At 36.7% G+C, this 19,383-nt stretch overlaps 1 protein-coding gene, 1 long non-coding RNA gene and 1 pseudogene across 3 annotated transcripts; 1 reads left to right on the top strand and 2 right to left on the bottom strand.

The window, feature by feature from the left end:
• LOC100691304 (N-acetyltransferase 8-like) overlaps positions 1-19,383 on the top strand; it is a 167,942-nt pseudogene that overhangs the window by 76,050 nt on the left and 72,509 nt on the right.
• Positions 3,091-3,864, bottom strand: LOC109202232 (uncharacterized). 2 transcript variants are annotated; one of them, XR_003220063.1, is made up of 3 exons: positions 3,713-3,864; positions 3,438-3,555; positions 3,091-3,350 (listed from the first exon to the last, which is right to left on the bottom strand). It is a non-coding gene; the product is annotated as an uncharacterized LOC109202232 (long non-coding RNA). The 2 variants fall into 2 exon arrangements; XR_002062185.2 differs by having other exon boundaries at positions 3,707-3,863.
• On the bottom strand, positions 4,303-14,569 carry LOC109202225 (uncharacterized). The gene is made up of 19 exons (XM_019359016.2): positions 14,434-14,569; positions 13,232-13,259; positions 12,931-13,125; positions 12,713-12,796; positions 12,021-12,095; positions 11,833-11,931; positions 10,335-11,506; positions 10,015-10,237; positions 9,622-9,786; positions 9,419-9,501; positions 9,143-9,320; positions 8,889-8,996; positions 6,803-6,874; positions 6,077-6,709; positions 5,595-5,681; positions 4,892-5,184; positions 4,669-4,803; positions 4,486-4,554; positions 4,303-4,390 (listed from the first exon to the last, which is right to left on the bottom strand). The coding sequence occupies exons 3-9, from the start codon at positions 13,060-13,062 to the stop codon at positions 9,763-9,765; spliced, it is 1,809 nt and encodes a 602-aa protein (XP_019214561.2). The 5' UTR covers positions 13,063-13,125; positions 13,232-13,259; positions 14,434-14,569; the 3' UTR covers positions 4,303-4,390; positions 4,486-4,554; positions 4,669-4,803; positions 4,892-5,184; positions 5,595-5,681; positions 6,077-6,709; positions 6,803-6,874; positions 8,889-8,996; positions 9,143-9,320; positions 9,419-9,501; positions 9,622-9,762.

The following is a 19,383-nucleotide window of genomic DNA, read 5'->3' as shown; positions in this document are numbered from 1 at the left end:
ACTGAGCATTGCCGTTATGGGTTGCGTCTTTCTCACATATGCTCTTCCAGTATTGCTCCGTCTCCAGCCTTGGTGGTGCTGTTCTGTTATTGTTCCCTTGCCACTGAGAGTACACCTTTGCTGGTTCTGTGGAGAACAGCTGGTTTATTCTCCTGCCTTCTATCTCTCTGGTGTACCTCCTCAAGCGGGTGGCCAAGGCTGTGAGTCTTTGCTTGGCAGTTTCCAAGGCCTCAGGTATGGACAGCTTGCTGTATTTCTTATGCACCTTCTTTGTCGCAACTCCGTTAGTTGGCTAACCCTCCTTCCGTGCTACTTTGATCTTGCCCTCTAGCCTCCTTCTCCATGGAGGGTACTGCCCCTTGTGGCTGTTCAACTTGTAGCCAAGCATCTCACTGATCACTGCTGCCGTAGTGTAGATCAGCTTGTTAGTGTCGGTAATCGTGGTTGTAGGTATCATCCGTAGTGCTGCATTAACATCATCTAGCAGACCTTCTGAGGGTACTTCACGTAATCTTGGTAACCGGCTACGGGGGATCCAGGTTTCAAGCTTGGCCATGATCCTATCTTTCAGGTCAGTTCCTCTCGCACTCAACGATCCTTCTCCTATCGCACTTGGGGCTATATACCCAATCTCGGGTGGGGGTGATGATATCTCCCCCCTGACCTGGCGTCCTGACTCCTCCTTGCCGTAGCATTTATGTTGTACCTCGTCAATCTCTAGCTGTGAGAGCAGTCCCTTCTTTCGAATGTTGGAACACTGAGCTACTAGTTGTTTCGCCGTCATTGTGGATGTTGGGTATCGAAGAATCCATAGGTCCCTCATCCTATTCATGTAGGATGAATACTTCCGGCGCCCCCCGTGTGCGGCAGCCTGTTACAGCAGCTCTGCTCATTCTGAGTTTCTTTCTTTCTTATCTTTTTTCTCCTCGTAATTTTTTATATCTAACGTATTAGTAACTAGACTCTGCAACCATTTTGCAGAGTCTAGTGATAATACCAGTAAAATACCAGTAAAAAAACAAATGAAGTAATGCACTCCTTTCAAGGATGCCCCAAAGACCATCACTTTTCAAAAATAATAATACTAATAATAATAAGTAATACAAATAATATGAAAGTTACTTACATGTTAAAGATGGTGCTTGTGATCTTGAAGAATCTAAACGTGATAAGGAAATGAAAGAAAGTGCATGAGAAAAAAAAATACAAACATTTTCGTTTTTTCCCAGGATAATTCAATATAAAAGATTCTCTTACTAATGCACAACATGAACAGTGTAATTAAAAGTTTGAAAGGCAGTGCATGTGTTTATATGGTAAACTGACTAATTCAAGCAGCAAACACTAGCAGTGCAAAAATGTATCTAACTAGTGTGAGGAATTGAGGTGTTATTTTTCTGCCATTTTTATTATTTCATTTTACTATTTCTAGTTTACTGCTATTGCATCATAATCATATAACAAGCATTTGCATTGACGCATTTATTAATAGTGATATTGCATTTAGATGTTTAAACATATTGGCACCCAATTAAGTTTTTATTACAGGTGCAGTGATAACCACTTTAAACTGTTGAGTTGAATTTATAATCTTAAATGTTTATATGCAGACGGCATGGTGAAAGAAAAGGCCCCACACAGAGTAACTCTGTGCCAAAATAAGACAGGAAGTTACATGTTTTTTGAAGTTACATGCTTTGCAGGAAGTGAAACCAAAACCAGAGTCTGAGTGAAAGCTAGTCTGAGGAGCAGTTTCGATGATGCTATTATCTTTTATACTTTTATATCTTTTGATTAAGCTTTTAGTAGAGGTTCTTGATGAAAACATTTATTCAGTAGAGTACACATACATAGTTTCGGTTCGGTTATTACATACACGAGAGCGGCTTCTGTCTCTCTGTCTGGGGAGAGGCCAGGAGCTAGTTGGCAGGTGAAATAGGGTGCGATTGTGGTTAGCACATAGACACACACGTAACCACACACACACACACACACTTAGTTAGAGGGATCCTTTGTAGGTGAAAGTTTAAGCATGTTTTGCTAGGGTGCAGTTTTATGTTGGTGTACGTGACTGTTTGATGAAGAAGCAGGTGCACGAGGCGAGAGCTGAGCGGGCTTGCGGGAAACCACCGGGGAGAAGATGGAAGCCAGTGTTCTTTTAATTGTGTCTCAAGTTGTCAAATAGAACATTTGTGGTTTCGAAGCTGATGTACTGACGCAATGAGGGGGCGTCACAAAATATACTCTGATGCATATAAAATTGTATTTTGAAGTCTGGGCGATGAGACCTGATACTGTCGGCGTACAGTGTTCAGCTCCCATGCTGCATGTTTCATTAAAATCATCGTCTGACTTTACCTTTTGGACCAGTGTGGTTACTTGCATTCCGCCTGTGTTTACTTCCCTATATTTTTGAACCTTAACATTTTGGGGGCTCGTCCGAGGGGGAAGTGAGACAGGACGGAGAAAGGTCCGAGGCGTCAGGCGCTCAGGCATTGGTCAGTGGTCAAAGTGAGTGACAAGCCGGCATACAACAAAAGGTAGGCACCACCTGTTGAATTTCAAAGTGTGCCAGATTGGACATTACAAAATTAAAAGTCTACTCACTGAAATTACTGGTAGATGTCTGTTTTGATTTTGGTGAAAAGTTAAAATTGAAGTAATGATAATGAAACGTTGAAAATGATAGTACTGGGTAAAGAGAATAAGAGAAAATAAGTAAAGAGTAAAGAGAATAAGGGTATTTAAAACAGTTGGACTGCTAATTTAGTGTGGTAGGGAATTTGGTCATTTTGTGGGTTAGAGTCCCAATTGGTCAGACACGTTGGACGGGCTTCAGCTATACCCTTTTCTGGGGGGTTAACTGTTGTTTCAAAGGAATTAAATTATTTTAGGACGGGAGCTGGGCTCCTAGGACTGCACCAAGTTCAGGGGTGGGAACCCCCTCCCTTTTCCAGACGTGGGAAAGGGTCCTCCGGCGTGAGGTTATCCCCGGTGGCACCGGCCAATGACTTGGGACCTTGGTTCAAAATAGCCACTGGTATCTACCAGTTTGTCGTCCGGGACGGCATTGTGCAGTTTTTGGTCAGTAGGAACCGGGTTTCAGGCGTGTAACCTTAAGACTTAAAACTTCGGGAAAGCCTTGGCTGAGGAAGGCCAAAATAGGGCTTTTCGGCAGGGGTTGAGTTGGTTGACGCTTTTAAATTGTGTTAGGGCACTAGAGATGAGGCCGCGGTCCGGGTATTTACTTCCCTATATTTTTGAACCTTAACACCAGTCAGTGATGGAGGGTCCTGGATTGGGTGGTTTCGCTGTTGCACACATGGCACAGTTGGTGTCACTGTCAAATACTAAAACATAAAATATATATATATATATGTTAGTGTCAATCAGTTTGACACAAACAAATATGTCCATTTGAAAAAGAGATTACACACCTGAGGCCTCAAGTATTGTCTGTGCAAATGTCCTTCGTGCCTGGGCCATCTCTTTTTTTGTCGTCAAAAATGTCATTTCTGGTTTATTTGGGAATGCTTCCATTACTGCTTTGGCCATCTGAAATGAAAACAAAAAATAAAATTTAATTGAAAACATCTGCAAATGTTACACTTCCTATTTAAACAGTTTAACCTTTTGAGATTATTTTAACTTATCTTCTTATCTAATTTTACAGAACAATATTATTGTTTTAATGTGGCATGATGACCATTACTCCGCAGCTAGAACCATCACGTTGAAATGGATGTGTCAGTACTCCTCCTCGAAGTCTCACATTCACCCAGTCTGTTTTGTTGTAGCATGTCCTTCTCATTTTGAAGTATTCACTGTGTGAACATAATGTACATGACATTTATATAGAAATGAAAGATAAAAGTCACACAGAAAAAGAACATTCTGTACTTTTTCATAAATCACATAGACACATATAATACATATCAATGTGTTTTTAATGGCGTGTCAGAAAGCCCTGTGCTCTAGATTATGTTACATGAAGTATCAAAAATAATAACATGTTCTTTGAAATCTACAAATGTTAACTGTGTCAAATGTCTCACTGCTTAAACACTGTAAGGGTATTTTTATTATTTAAAATTACATATGTGTGTAATTTTGAAGTAATTTTTTTTAATTCTTTAAAGAACTGATAACCATGGATTTTATTACACTTTCATCTACAACCATATGTTCACCTATAGAAAAAGACATCCTCTGTCCTCCTGTCACTTTTCTAATGGCATTACAGAGTACCTAATATTTTATGTTATTATTATATACATGTAATAACGCATAATTACCGGAATTTTTTGGCTGCACGGTCAGACTCTTCCTGCTCCAAAGAGTTTCTTGAAGGATCGACCAAATACAGACAGCTGTCATCTGCATTTATGTACTGCGATAGATATATAAATTTAAAAAGTACATAAATTATGAAGAATGTTTTATTGAAACAAACTTTTGTTTCACAGAAATGCTGCTTGTACTAACCAGAAACTTCCAGTGTACATTTCCAATGTTCACAAAGGATAAAATGGCTCGGTAGTTGTCAAAGTTCACCTGTGACATATTAGGAATTACTTACAAATTTGCAACAATACTTTTTTCATTTATATCAAGAGATTAATAAAATTTAAAAAACTGAATTCTAGAATATATGAAATAAAAATTTACCTTGGACAAGCTTTGTCTCCTGATTAGTTCTCTCTCTCCATAGAGGATCACACCGCTCGTGTAGTGGTTCATAATGTAGATATTATTCCCCAGATTCAGCCGAATGGCCCAGTGGTGCAGGAGACTTTCAATGACCTGAGGAGTATAATAAATAAACTTTTATTACTTTGTAAACATGATAAATTTTTTGAATACAAAGGTTAATAAAGAGTTTTTTACTTACGTATACTCAGTATTCAGTCATGAGGATATGCCTGGAATGTAGATCTAAAGCAGTACTTACTGAATGTGTAGGGAACAACTAATGTTCTGCCCCAGCTTTAACATTAACCTTATGCAGTACTTTTGGGGGGAAGGGGGGTTAATACCTGGATTACATACCTCTCCAACAAGCCAGCTGTGTGGTCTAAGGGTCAGGAACTCACTGTGACGTATGACAAAGTTGTTACCTCTAATCTGAGATGGGACCACAGAAACAACAACTTCCGTTTCCTGTTGTTTCCACAAATATGCGACCTGTGTTTCAACAAGACAATAGTAACTAAATAAAGTTCTAAAAATTCTTCTTAGGAGAGGTTTTAAATGTAATTTTTAAAAGTATTTTATGTACCTGACGCAACAACACGAAAACATCTCCAAATTTGACATAGATTTTAATGTAATTTATTTGAGATGTTAAACTACAATAAGAAATTAAAAATTGAGTCAGTTACTGTTGTTCTTGTAAAATTAAGGCCAGTAACTTGTAAATGTTACATTTATTGTTGGACTGACATTTGTCATTTTTCTGTGATCTGTAATTTTCATTCATCAACACATACATATAATAAAATCTAATATATAATTACAAAAATATGTACTAACAAACTTGGTTTTTCAAACACATGACATAGTTTTTGAATTAGAGTTTGTTTGTGAAACATCACCTGTGATGCAGTGTCCTTTGTTAGACCGGTTGTGTTTCTCTCAAGGTGCTCTGTCCTTTCCAGTGTAGATGGAGAATCCTCTGGCCCCTCGATTTGTGGGTTGAATTTAAAAGAAAATATTTGTTACTGCTGTGATCATTTTAAGTAATGTTTTATTAAGGAAAACATGGCATTACCTTTTGCATGAATTACAAGTTATTAATGCTGATATATTTCACATAATACTAAGTGCGGTGTTTGTTGGCTTACAAAATCATAACAAATGAAGAAGAACAACATAGCCTGAATGTATTTAATGACTGCTACTTTTTGTGGCCTAATTTTTATTGCACAATTTGAAAAGGGTTATTCTATGCATCAAAGATGCTATAATTCTTCAATTTCACTTGTTATTTCATAATAATTATTTATTCATGCTGATTGTTATCATTTTTTTCTAACACTAAAGATAACAATTATACTTTAAAAATGGGTGTACTCACTGTCCTCCTGACATCAGAGAGTGGCTCCAAAAGGATCTCTTTGAAGGCCCTTTCCATTTCCTTCACGGTTGGATCATCGTTGTTTACCAGGTGTATTTCAAATGGAGGACTTGTGGGGTTCTTATGTTTAATGTACTTTTTGATTGTGGTGACTACAACATCAGCACAAATTGAGACTGGAAAGTTGAATATTCCAGAGCTCACTGCTGGAATGGCAACAGATGAAAATTTGTGCTCTTCTGCACATGTCATGACATTCAAAATACCTTTAGTTAAAAGTTTCTTTGCATGGGATATCATGTGCACTGTGGGGTCATTCTGCAGACACGGGCCTACCAAATGAATCAGCTTCATGCAAGGTAGTTTGCCTGCTGTGGTAACTGCAACTTGTCCAGCCTTTAATTTGCCATTTTTGGCAATGAAGACATCACTCTCTGCTTGGATAGTACGTCCTCCAGTAGCAGACAGCGCCGTTGCAAGTCCACCCATGTGAGAGAGACTTTCATTAGCTGCATTCACAATTGCATCCACTTTGAAGGCACATAAATCTCCTTTCCATACTGTGACTGACACTTTATTAGCCATGTATGTTGCTATTTTTTGGCAAATGGCTATTTGTTCCTGGCTCTCATCCTACAAATATAGACACATGTCAATTTTCAGAGTCATTTATGACAATAACACACAAAACATAAATGTAGACTTTAAAAACATATCTAAAAATACCTGGTTTTGACGAGCATCATGTTGTTTGTGCTGTTCCTGTTTAAAGGTTTGAACAGTGGTCTTCCCTTTTATCTGTTAACAGATAACATTTTTGAATGACTTTATATAATAGAATATAATAGACAATAGAATATGGTCATCAATGACACAAACTTGTTCTAATTTGAGATGTATGTAACGAGTGAGCATCTGTCCTGCTGTTGGTGTACCATACAGGCACTGATATGACTGTGTATGAGTGCCTAGTCCCCTTAAAGGACTCTGTCCAACATTACATCCCAAGTAAACAGAGGAACTATGAGAGAAAAACATGGGCAGTATGTGATGCCCGGTCCAGCTGTACAGAGAACATGCTAGTGTACGATTGCAAACTTGCTTGCCTGCAGTCAGGGCACGCGAGCTGTGCTTAATACAGTAGGTCTCCAAAAGACAATGATCACCCTTGAAAGTGTAACCCAGTGTTACTTTGGTTATCTGATATTCAGTATATATGTATATATCTATATTGGGTGTTCAGTTATAAAATGTTCTTTAATGATTTTGAGTTTTTTTATTGCTATTGGTTTGCGGCTGCTTTACGACAGTCGACTGTGATAGTACATCCTAACGGGAGGGTCTATGAGCTCACATGGCTTGTAGCTGTGCCAGAGAGCAAGCTTGGGTGAGCTAGCGGGGAATATCTCCTTCTGCAGTAGCCTTAAAAAAAAGACTATTGTTCGTTCTCCTGCCAGGTAAAAATCTGTTTCATATGTATATTGTACTATTCCATGTGTTATCATGTGTTTGCTATGATGTGATGTGTAGTAATGGTTATTAAGGTGCTAATCGGGGATAAGCTAGCAAGCTCGACAATTAGCCGCCATGCTAAGCGGACTTTGGTAGCCAAGTTCATATGTCACTGTGGGGCTATGAGCTCACATGGCTTGTAGCTGTGCCAGAGAGCAAGCTTGGGTGAGCTAGCGGGGAATATCTCCTTCTGCAGTAGCCTTAAAAAAAAAGACTATTGTTCGTTCTCCTGCCAGACGCCTCGCTGCTGTGCTGCCTTACTGCTGCGCTGCCTCGCTGCTGTACTGCCTTACTGTTGTGCTGCCTCGTTGTCGGGCTGTCTCGCGGGTGCCATTAAGGATCGGCGGCTGCCATTCATTCATCCATCCGGACCTCGATTATTTGGACCGAAGTACTCACACACACGCCCGCACTCAGTGCCATACACTCTCTTTATTTTGCTGGCCAGCTAACACCATTGTTTTATTTTCTTGTTGCATTCACAAAGACTACCCAAAGACATTTTGGTTATTGTCAAATAGACACTCTCTGATTACAGACTGAGGAGGTTGTGGTGTTACAACCCCAGGACTGAGAAAAAAAGACTCTTTACACAATATATTCACTTGCCACCTGGTTAGAAGTGGCCATTGATAAAAAATATATTTTTACTTCCTCTTGTCTTTGTTTGTATTGTATCCCAGGGAAGTTCTAAGTTGTTCAGGTTGAAACATTTGCACTTAGAGTCGGTTAAGTTTCCTTTGATGTATTAGTATCAAGCTGATGTTTAAGAGTGTATGTTAAGGACAGATGTGCTCCAGTCCATCAAAACTTTAAAGTGCTGGACACCGATGGTAAATTGCCATCAGACCCTAAATAAATTGTCCTCTGCTGTTATCCATATTGCTTCACTCATTCTTTGGTGAGTAGACGTATTGGTTACAAAAGCTTGTTTAATTCCTATGCCCTTGGCCTACAACTGCTGAAAACAAAGCTGTACATGGTGTGACCAGCAAAAAGCAAAAAAACCTGAGCTTCCTCCGGCACTTGTATCACCTACGGACATGCATTTTTTGTCATTAAAGTGGGGGTTCACTAAGGCCCATGCCTAGGTGTAATACATTGTCAAAAAACATAAAAATTTCAGGTAATCAGTTGGAATACAGTTTGATAAAACTGTATTCCACGGATGATAATTTATAATTGATGCTTTATAAATAGTCAAAGCAGACGCTTTACCCCAGAGGACAAAAGGAGTATGGCAATCGGGAGGACATCACAAGGTTTAATTATTGAAAATAATGGGAACATGATGACTTACCTCAGTTTTCTTTTTCTTCAGTGGCAGTTCGGTCACTAACAGTGACACGTACACACCTTTCCGTTTAATGCATTTGTCTTTCCATTTCTCCATTTCCACGCGAAAAGACTGTTGATTACACATACATAATTTTAGTGCTTACTTATTTTATCAACTCTTAATTCTACAGCCATAGCCAAATGTTTTCACTTTTTCTTAGTTTCTTGTTCTATTTGTATAAAACATCATTTTCATTATTAGGAAGTTATTCATACCTTTTGTCTTGATTTTTTTCATGTCTGCATATTCAAGCAGGAGGGCATCATGCATTTTTTGATAAATTTCCACAAAGTCATCAAGCCTTGTCAGTCTCCTTCTCTGGATACAGATTTTTTTCAAATCCCACTGGCTTTTCTCCATGATTCCTTGGGTTCTGTTGTCTTGTGTAAAATTCTTAAATGCAAAAGTACATTGTTTAAGTCAATATCTATGGATTGTAAATTTATATACAATTTATGTTTCTTTTTCACTTATTCTTCTCGCTATGATACCTGGTTCTTGGATTGCTGAATGTCACTATAGAGTTTACTGAGCTGCTGGTAAGCAGGACCAGTACCATGACGTCCAAGATCCCCTAAGAAGAATACAAGTAATTCAAAAACATAATTAAAATAGATAATTCAACATTTATCACATTTACATTTATTAATAAATGACAATTTATGATAGTAATACAACAAATAAAAAAATGTACCAAGCATCATTGATGACCACAAAGTTGCATGTGGTAGAAGGTGATTTACCAGACCGGCAATAAATTTGGGTGCATGAAAGATGTTTCTTTCACCCTCACAGTCCAGTGTTGCATTGTCAACAATTGCCTGGAAATCGGTCTTCAAGGGGGCTTCTGAACATCAGTCTGTAAAACAGATATATATCTATATTCAGTATGTTATCAAAGCAAAGAGAAATTAATTATATATAATTCAGTAAGTTATCAAAGCAAAGAGAAATTAATTATATATAATGTTATTGTGGTTTAAAATATATATATATTTTTAATAATTTAAATTCATTAATTCATTTGGGACATACACAAGTAAAAAAGTTATTAATAAGATTACTTAAATAATAAATCTTAGCTAACCTTGTAGTCCTCAGCAATCACAGTCTTTTCATCCAAATCCAGAGTCCCCCTTTTTTGCATAAGGATTTTCAAGTTGTTGTAGTGTTTTGTTACGTTCCTTCCACTACAAGGACTGCAAAACACTATTGCTGCACTATGGACAACATCATCCATGTCTTTTAAGTTATCACAGCATGCAAGGAGCCCAAACACATGCATTCCAAGCCTGTAGTTCTCTGGAATGCTGGGAAAATGAACGAATGAAATCACTGTTAGTAGGGCCTTTACATTACATTACAAATCTTGTATTCTTTTTTAATTATTGATATAAATGTACTCACTGTTTTTTACAAAGGTCCTTGGCATTTTTCATGACATGGCTCAAACATCGATGAAGAATGGGAATGTTGAATTCCTTTGCTGAATGCTGGCCAGTGAGTAAGACATAGTACTTCTGCAGCAGATCCTCTAGACTTGTTCTGCAGAATGTCATGGAAATGGATCGAAGGAGTAGGGATCCATCACACATGAACATGACAGGCCTGTTGTAGGCCCGATTACCAAATGCTCTTACTAGATCAGTCTGAAAGGCCTGCAAGAAGTATGTCACAGAGGCAGTAGTGTGGTCACATGTGACATATGTAGCAACTGGAAGAGGAGAAGCACCTTTGGATGGGTTTCTGACAACCAACCCATACACATAATATGGTGGCCTTCCAGCACTTTCTTTTCTTATTATACTTCCAGTGGCATCAAAGTACATAATGTCTTCTTTGCATCTTTGATGAAAAACTGACAAGGTTTTCTTAGACCACAGCATTATGCCCTTTGGATGCATCAGAATCTTCTGCAGTACATCCTTTTCAGTGTCCTGATACTGTTGAATTATCTTTTGTAAGCTCATCAACTCGTTGGGATCTGCTCTACTGGCTTTTCTTTCAGACCATGCAATGTTTTTCAAGACTTCTTTTGTTGGAGCATCATCCCTGTTGCCAGATTGGATCACCTTTTGTGGCACTTTCTGTAAAGACTCCAAGTACAAGCTCCTTGGTAATTTGTTTTTGAGGAGTTCTCCAGCACTTTGTGCACGCACAGGCCGCCTTTTCAGCTCTTTGTTATTATGGCAGACCTCACCTCCTTTAAAAACGACTTCTGCTTTCAGTGTCTCTTCGTCATAAACCACCACATCCACAGTGACAGCGCAGTCCTGAAATCTGCAGTACCCCATACACCTGAAAACCGGTGCCTTTGATCTTGAAGAGAGTTTTTTCACACTGTGTCTCCGAAATCCAAAACTGCAGTACGGATTAAGGGTTCTGATTCCACTAGCAATTATATTTGTCCACTGCAGTCCTTTAAATAGTCTTCCTGACTGATGTTGCCGTAACTCCTTCCATTCATTCTCATTTATGAAAAAGAAAGTTTTCTGCTGTGGCAAACCAGATGTGAAAAATCTTTCTCCTGAACTGCTACTGTCTGTGTTGCCCTTAGCTGATTCATCTGATTCATTCCTCTGCAACATACAGATATATATTTCCAAAAAAAATATAAATACTTTCAATGTTTGTCACTACAGTGTCTCTATGAAACAGCATCATTATGTTACAATTTCACTAATGAACCCATAGTACAAGTAAGTGAATATGACTAAAAAATATTTATTTTACCTCTAAAGATCATCACAAAAAGATTTTAACTTTAAATTTAAACTTTGGATTACATTTAAAAAGACAAAATGTTTAATATAATAATTACATCCTGATAGTGTTTAACAAAAATATAAACTCCGTGTTTTCTTTCTCTGTTGTGCATTAAAAACAGCAAAAGTTATGAAATTACCTTAGCATTTGCATTTGAAGATGAAGATTTAGAGTCACTCTCGAGGGATTGTGTGTCTGGGGTATGGATGCCGCTCTCTGCAGTTTTTTGAAGTGCATCCTGGGAAGAGAAAGCGTTTTCGTTAATTTACAAATTAATGTTTTTCCAAGGTATCACAATGTAATACTAAATAATATACAAATAATTACCTCTTTTCTTGAAGGTAAAGGTACATTTCCTACAGATTGTGGAGACTTTGGCACAACAACAATGTCTTCCTCATTCTAACGAATCACAAATTAATTAAAACATAACAATTAGACTGAAATATCTGTATGTCTTTGTTAACATACATTATTACAAAATATTTTGAAAGGAATCACTATGTAATGACGGTTTTATAAGGGAAAAAATATTCAGCAAAGGAATATAGTACTATAATTATTGTAAATGATAAAGTAATATTCTGATTCAGATTTTGGAACTTGATTGGGCAATAACAAGATCAAATGGAGAAATTAGAAGGGTGGAAGACAAGGAGTGAAAAGTTAGTCAGCAGCAGGAGGATGAGTTGGTTACTCCTTTAAAATGGAGGTCAGATGTGACACTCAGGTCTTTGTGAGGCTGTCCTGTGGGTGCTTGAGGCTCTACACCTCATGGTTTGGTGATTTGCTTTGATATGTGTTTACTTGCTGTTAAGCCTATTGTAATCTACTTTCTTGCTCTCCATATGACTCATTATTACTCTGTTTCAAGATTTAAATTATTTTAAAGATGACATTTTGGAGTGAATTTGTTTTATTTGTATCTAAAAAGCTGGATCTCTACTATAGCTGGATAAGGTTGTCATAATGGCTTCAAAATTTTAAATCTGACAGTAAGTGTATGACACATTTCTTACAATGGAAGGAACATCATCTCCAAGTGTTGTCTCTGCAGTAGGAAAATCAGTCTGTAGCAAGGGACCCTCTACCCCTGATGTGGTCTGTAAAAATATTTGATTTTTGCATAATAATTTTTATTACAGGAAGTTCTACCAAAGAAATATCTGTTCTTTTTTTAAAACGTTTTTTTTTAAATGGAATAAATATAAATACTTTATGAAAAAACATTGCTTACCTTTTCATACTGCAGGACTGCTTTGAGAATTTTTTTCCTATTAAGACATGTATTAGGCACTCCCAAATCTCTTGAGACATTTTCCCAAAAGCCATGCACTTTGTGAATACTGTAGGTCTTTAGACTGGTCATGGGTTCAGCATACTTGTGAATGACCTCTAATATATTTGGCAGGGATTTTGAAATTGTCCGTGCCTTTTATGTAAAAGAGAACAGTGACATTAACACATCATACCTTTGTTCAATCTGTATCACTTACACCACAATAATGTATCACATTATTTTTTGTTAAATTACTTGCCTTTCCAAAAACTGAAAAAGTGCAGGTCCTGAAATTTTGAGACAAATGAAAATTAATACAAAGAAAAACAAACCATATGAACATATCTGTTATCCTGAGATCAACCTTGCAATGCTGATCAACAATAACATATGAAACAGCATAAATGTGAACTCTTCATTTAAGTTTAATAGACTTCAGAAAACATTTTGGGGCACTCCAAGTACCCACACTCTAGTGATGTCCAAAACGCATGATGCGGAAAAATCTTTTTGGTGCATTTTTCTATGCCAACAACATAACTGGTAGCAGTTAGATTTTTGGACATACAAGCGCTAACTAACACAGTCCTTTTTAATGTTTATTTGCTAATACACTATCACTAAGTTCTAAGTTTTAAAATTCACAGTGCAAATTACTGTAATCAACACTATAGTTAAAAAACACAAGCACTAATTCACTGTGTATAATACACATTCCCTACCTGATTTATTACTATTAATAATGTTATACTCTGTTAGATATACATTTTGAGTGGCTCCTAAACCACAAAGACAAGCTGTTAAAGACCGTTGCTTTGAACGTATTTTACAATCATTATCACAATCACAACGACATGAAAGAGTCATTGTGTCAAGCCAATGAAAAATTAAAATCTGGTAATACCCAGTGCAAATGCTTAAAAGAGAATTTATGACCTTATGTGACAAAGACTTTTGTGAGATGAGTTATTTATCATGGTGAACAGTGTTACTTATTATGGTTGTTTTACAACTAATTCAACCAAACATGGATTTTGTTTTAACATATTTTTTCGTACTACAAAATGTTACGTATCTTTCAATTATCTCAATGTGTTATCACTTCTTTTTCTTAATGAATATTTATATTTAAAAAAAGATACAACATCAAAAGTTTTAACTATGCTTAAATGGAGTGTGTTACTTTTAAATGTACGCCTAAGAGTACAAAATCTAATCTTAGGTATATGTTATATTTCTATATATATATATGCTCTCCATCGGTTAGTATATCAATATTATTAAAGTTTTCAAATTCTAAAAATTATGATTTTAGACACATTTCTGGACGAAGACTATATACAAAGCGCAAACAATCTAAAACAATTTTCTATAATTAGACTGAGGAAAATAACTGGCATTAAATGGCTAGAATGTTCTCGTTTCTTGTTAATAGTCCAATTTTTAGTGTTAATTACTCACCTTTCCGTTTTATTGTTGGTGGGTAAACCGAAAATTTTTGTCCACGTAGGCCTCGAAAAAAAGTTCAGTGTACTAATAATAAGTATATGTAATGACAGCGTAACCACATATAACCGTTTCCTGTCGCAATGAAAGCTACGTTATCTGTCCATATGATGCAACGACTCAATAAATACCGAAAGATCAAAGGTGGGTTGGCTATATGTCATGTGACTCTTGTCCCACACATCAGTTTGCATTGAATTAACAAAAAATACTAATTTAATTCTAATAATGAAGAAAAACTAAAAAATGTTAAGGCAATGTACAACCTTTTAATGTCATGTATAAAATATAATCAAAATAGTATTGGCAGAAATATTTCTATGAGTTACAGTATGAAAAAAAAAAAAATGTATGAAACCTGCAATCAAAAGGCAAGATATTGTATAGGTAATTCATAATATTAATGTTAAAGACAATGAGTGTCAGAGAAAAAGACAAAAGCATATTGCTTAAAATATATTGTAAAAGATGTGATTAAAGACTTTCATATAAATTATGAGAACTGAAAATTGTTTTTATACTTCTAAGACTACTATTACTTATAGTAACATGAAAATTAACGAACAAAGAGGAAAATATTATTTTCTATTGGACAAGTGAGTGAGTTAGATTTTCAACGTTTGTGCACTTCACATATTTACTGAGACAATCAAAAATGAGCATGAAACAACATCTGTTGCATGCCATGGCATCCAGCTCTGTGTTTTCTGTTACTCTTGTCTTTCAGGTGTCAAGCCTCATTCTATTGTCCAATGCAAAGGTAATTGGCACGTCTCTATTGGCTGATCTGGGGAACAGTAGACCAATCGCTTGCCTGGGATAATTTAAAAAAACAGCTCCCAGGCCAGGTTGGCTTCTGACTGTCTTTGAACTTTTGTTAGTAGGTGTCTGTGTGTGTGAATAGAGTGTTTGGGTGTGAGGCTGGACAGATAAGATCGGAGTACCCCAAACACATTCAAATGAGCTTTAAGTGTTAAAAACACTAGGTTAGGCAGGTGATGACACTTTTGTATCCTGTGACTGACCTTATGTGTCAAGCAGCTACACAGGCCTTTTGTTTTGCATATTATTAGATTTCCACTTTAGGGAAGCTGTTGGCATCTTTTTGTTTTAGTAATGTCTTTGATCTGGCTCAGCCGCCCGGTTCTCGTCCCCAGCCTTTTTCTTTTGTTAAGCTTACTTTTATCAAGGCATGATAAATGAACAGTAAACCTTGCCTGATGACTAATCTTCCCGTTTCCCTCTCATTGATTTATTTGGGTTGTCATGGCAGAAGTATTAAACAATGCCTTTTATTAGAACATAAGCATTTAAATTCAGTAATTTTATTTGAATTAGTTAAATATGAGTGGGCAACTCTGACCATGACAAGACTGCATTTGCTCTAAAAAATTAATACAAAATTTAGACATATTGTTGTCATTATTTTTCTGCATGTATTCTTTCACTACATCCACGATTCTCCTCTGTGGTCTTCCTCATTCATCCTGTTTGGAGCTTAATGTTCAACATCCTTTATCTATTGAAATTACAGAAGGAGAAGAAAATAATCATCAGAGCAGGAGTCATGATAAATGATAAATAGATTACTAGTACATACAAACATAACACTTGCATAATTTCACTGATAACGCTGCATTGGATGGGTTTATTAACGGTGGGCTGAAATTGTACTACAGTATGCTGGTGAGGAACTTTTTTGAGTGTTGAATAAAATGTCATCCGCAATCTGTATATGAATTGTCATTAAAACCATAGAGATTCTTACTTATAAAGGAAAGAAAGGTGGGACAATGCACATCAACATATAGTGTATATTTTTTGAAACATTACAAAGATACAGGTAATTCTGGGTTCACCTGAATTACAGATTAGACTGGTGGACAAGCAGAGATGTTGTGTACAACTGGTGAAAGCATCAGTGACAGGGATGCCAAAAGGAAGAACAAATTAATCAGCAAGGCTGGAAACAGAATTAGGAGGCGTCAGAGTCAGTGAGGGTCAGAGATCAATGAACAAATTGCCCACCTTCATGGATAATGCATCACCCTCAAAAGGATTCAAAATTTGGGCCATGAAGAACAGTTCAGGAAACCTATTTTATTGTTTCGTCTGCGAAACTGTATAAATGAAATGTAAATTTTGTTAAAGGAAAACACATTTGTAAGCCATAAGAAACAAACATGCTTTGCATTATACCTTCAAACATCTGTATAGATTTCATACAATATTTATTAACTGAATTTCCAAACATGTCTTGCATAGTGAGAGTATTTCTTTTACTGATGATATGTCAATGATATGTATTTTTTATGACTAAATAATGCTCTATTGAACACCTGGCAATAACAGCAGGTGTGGCAATTTTGTAATTAGTTGTTTAAATTTGATATTATTTTAGGCAGTATATTTTCTTAGCCTTTGTCATACTCTGTTAACACAGCAATCTCAGAATCGTACAGTAAATTTGTCTGTGGATGACAGGGTGAAGAGTGGGGGTCACCCAGAGTCAGAATCCGGTGAAATATCTGCGTCACCTCTTACAGTTTTCCTGTAATCTGAGGTCAAAGATTTGAATATATAGAGTACAGTAGAGTAAATAGTGCAAAGTTTACTATCAATTTTCTGGAAAACCGTACAGTAAATTTGTCTGTGGATCACAGGGTGAAGAGTGGGGGTCACCCAGAGTCAGAATCCGGTGAAATATCTGCGTCACCTCTTAGTTTTCCTGTAATCTGAGGTCAAAGATGGGAATATATAGAGTACAGTAGAGTACATTGTGCAAAGTTTACTATCAATTTTCTGGAAAACGGTACAGTAAATTTGTCTGTGGATGACAGGGTGAAGAGTGGGGGTCACCCACAGTCAGAATCCAGTGAGATATCTGTGTCACCTCTTACAGTTTTCCTGTAAGAGGTGATTACATCCCCAGATTACCCAGAAAGGGTAATCTGGGGAAAAGGAGGATCGCATTTGTCGCCGCGGTTGTCGGAGCCTGTGCGTACTGGTAAGCGCGACAATGGCGGAGGAGCGCGGCTGAAAAACTTATTACTTTTTCTGGGTCACAAAATAAACTTTTAAGATATTTTCAGGTGACAATGTAGCTATGTAATGCTCAAATATCTGCTCGATTTATCAAGACATCACATATTTGCAAAAATGCTCCGACGTTTTCGGAGACGTCTATTTTTTTTTTTTTTCATGCTTTGTGGCAGCTTTAGAACATCTGTGGCATCTATTAATGTCAAATCTAGCCTTTATACAACATAAGCAAACTCTATGTTACAATGATTGCACAGCCATTAAGGATCAAATCAGTTTCTGAAAAATGTTCTGTTTTTTCTCCCTCTGCTGGCTTCTTACTGTCTTTGAGGCTCGGGACCAGCACTCCTGCTGTTGGACAGAAAGACATCAACTCAGTGGTAAGTGTTTTGGTTTTCCAATATATTAGCAACTGTCAGTGACATTTATATTAATCAGGCTGAACTTTAATCATACTTTAGATCAGCCTGTTTTACTTATTGTTGTATTTGTGCTTTGGTTTGGGGAAGTTTTTTCTTTACTGATCTTTTCCTGTCTTCTGTTATTAGACTTGAGATATGACTGCACTATGCTGTTGCTGGTGACCACAGTTAATTCTACAAGACATGCTGTGTAAGTAAACAAACAACAACAGTTTGGTCTGCATTTCTTGAAAGATCACATCCCCCAAACTTAGTTTAGAGGGTCTACACTGTATATAGTGAAGTCTGCAAGTTTTCTAACAGCAAAATCTGTTTTGTGCCCAAAATCATTTTGCACATCATTAGAATGAAAGTTATTTGCCATGTTTGCATAGCCCTTTTTAAAATGATGCTTTCATGACATTATTGTATGTTGGGTGGTGGTCAGGGCTATCCAGACTGACAATTTGGGACATTGAATGTCACCTCTCTGGTGAGATCGTCTAAATTGGAGTCTGTTCTATACCAAATGCAGAAAAAAATGTTTTAAGAAAGCAATTAAGTTCATGTTCCAAAAAATATGATTGTTTGCTTACAGGACAACAGGAGAGATGAGTCCTCCGTCACAGATGGTGTGGTCAGTGAAGATGGTCGCCTGCAGGTTCAAGCTCATTACATCTCCAACCCACATCCACTGCCACTGTACTTAAGGGAAGTTAAAGACTTTCTTCTTCACCTATATTTGGATCACCTCGATCCATGACAGTCATTCAGGCAGTAATGCCTGGACTGGAAACAAGCATCCTTAAAATAATACAACATTCCAGCTGCTGTGTTGGAATGAAAAACAAATGTGTTGTTTAAATTAGAGACTGCACTTGTGACAGAACAACAAATATTTTATTTTGATTATATAAGTAAGTACAAAACAAACTGTGGTAGACCTAAACTTATTTTCAGAATAATTACATCTGAGACTTTGTTTTATTGTAAGATTATAACAGTGATGGCAATATAATTGTTTGTTGTTCAGCAGAACAGTGTCCAGTATGTTGGCTGTTATACTTTGTTGTGTTTGAAAATAAAAGTTGGAAAAAAAATTTTAACATCATTACAAAAATTGTTGTTAATTATTTTTAATCATATTCAGGTTACCACAAATTGTTTTTTCATTTAGCTGAACTTAACATGTTTGTCAGTAGGTAAACAATTAGTATTGTACAGTCAGAAATATCAAGTTATTGTTAATACTGCAGACTTGCAATGTATAAGTTGTCCTAACAGTCATCTTAAGTAAGCTTTACTTAGTTTTTTTGAGGCAACGAGTTTCCATAATTTTTTTGAGTTCTGGGAACTAACACGGCTGTACAGTGTACTCAAAATGAGTAAGTTGCCCTAACTTGGTCATCTTACGTAAACTTGATCCAATTTTTTTGAGTTCTGGGAACAAATGAGCTTGTAC

The sequence above is a fragment of the Oreochromis niloticus genome, linkage group LG5, assembly GCF_001858045.2.
Source record: "Oreochromis niloticus isolate F11D_XX linkage group LG5, O_niloticus_UMD_NMBU, whole genome shotgun sequence".
Taxonomy (NCBI): domain Eukaryota; kingdom Metazoa; phylum Chordata; class Actinopteri; order Cichliformes; family Cichlidae; genus Oreochromis; species Oreochromis niloticus.
Note: the sequence above shows the minus strand (reverse complement) of the source record. Positions and strands in the feature narration are given on the sequence as shown.

Excerpts from the sequence above, each read along its gene's own strand:
- LOC109202225 (XM_019359016.2), bottom strand. The coding sequence starts at position 13,062 with ATGACCAGTCTAAAGACCTACAGTATTCACAAAGTGCATGGCTTTTGG. Across the intron at positions 12,797-12,930 it reads CAGTCCTGCAGTATGAAAAG|ACCACATCAGGGGTAGAGGG; the intron begins GTAAGCAATGTT and ends ATATTTTTACAG. Across the intron at positions 9,787-10,014 it reads TGATTGCTGAGGACTACAAG|ACTGATGTTCAGAAGCCCCC; the intron begins GTTAGCTAAGAT and ends TCTGTTTTACAG.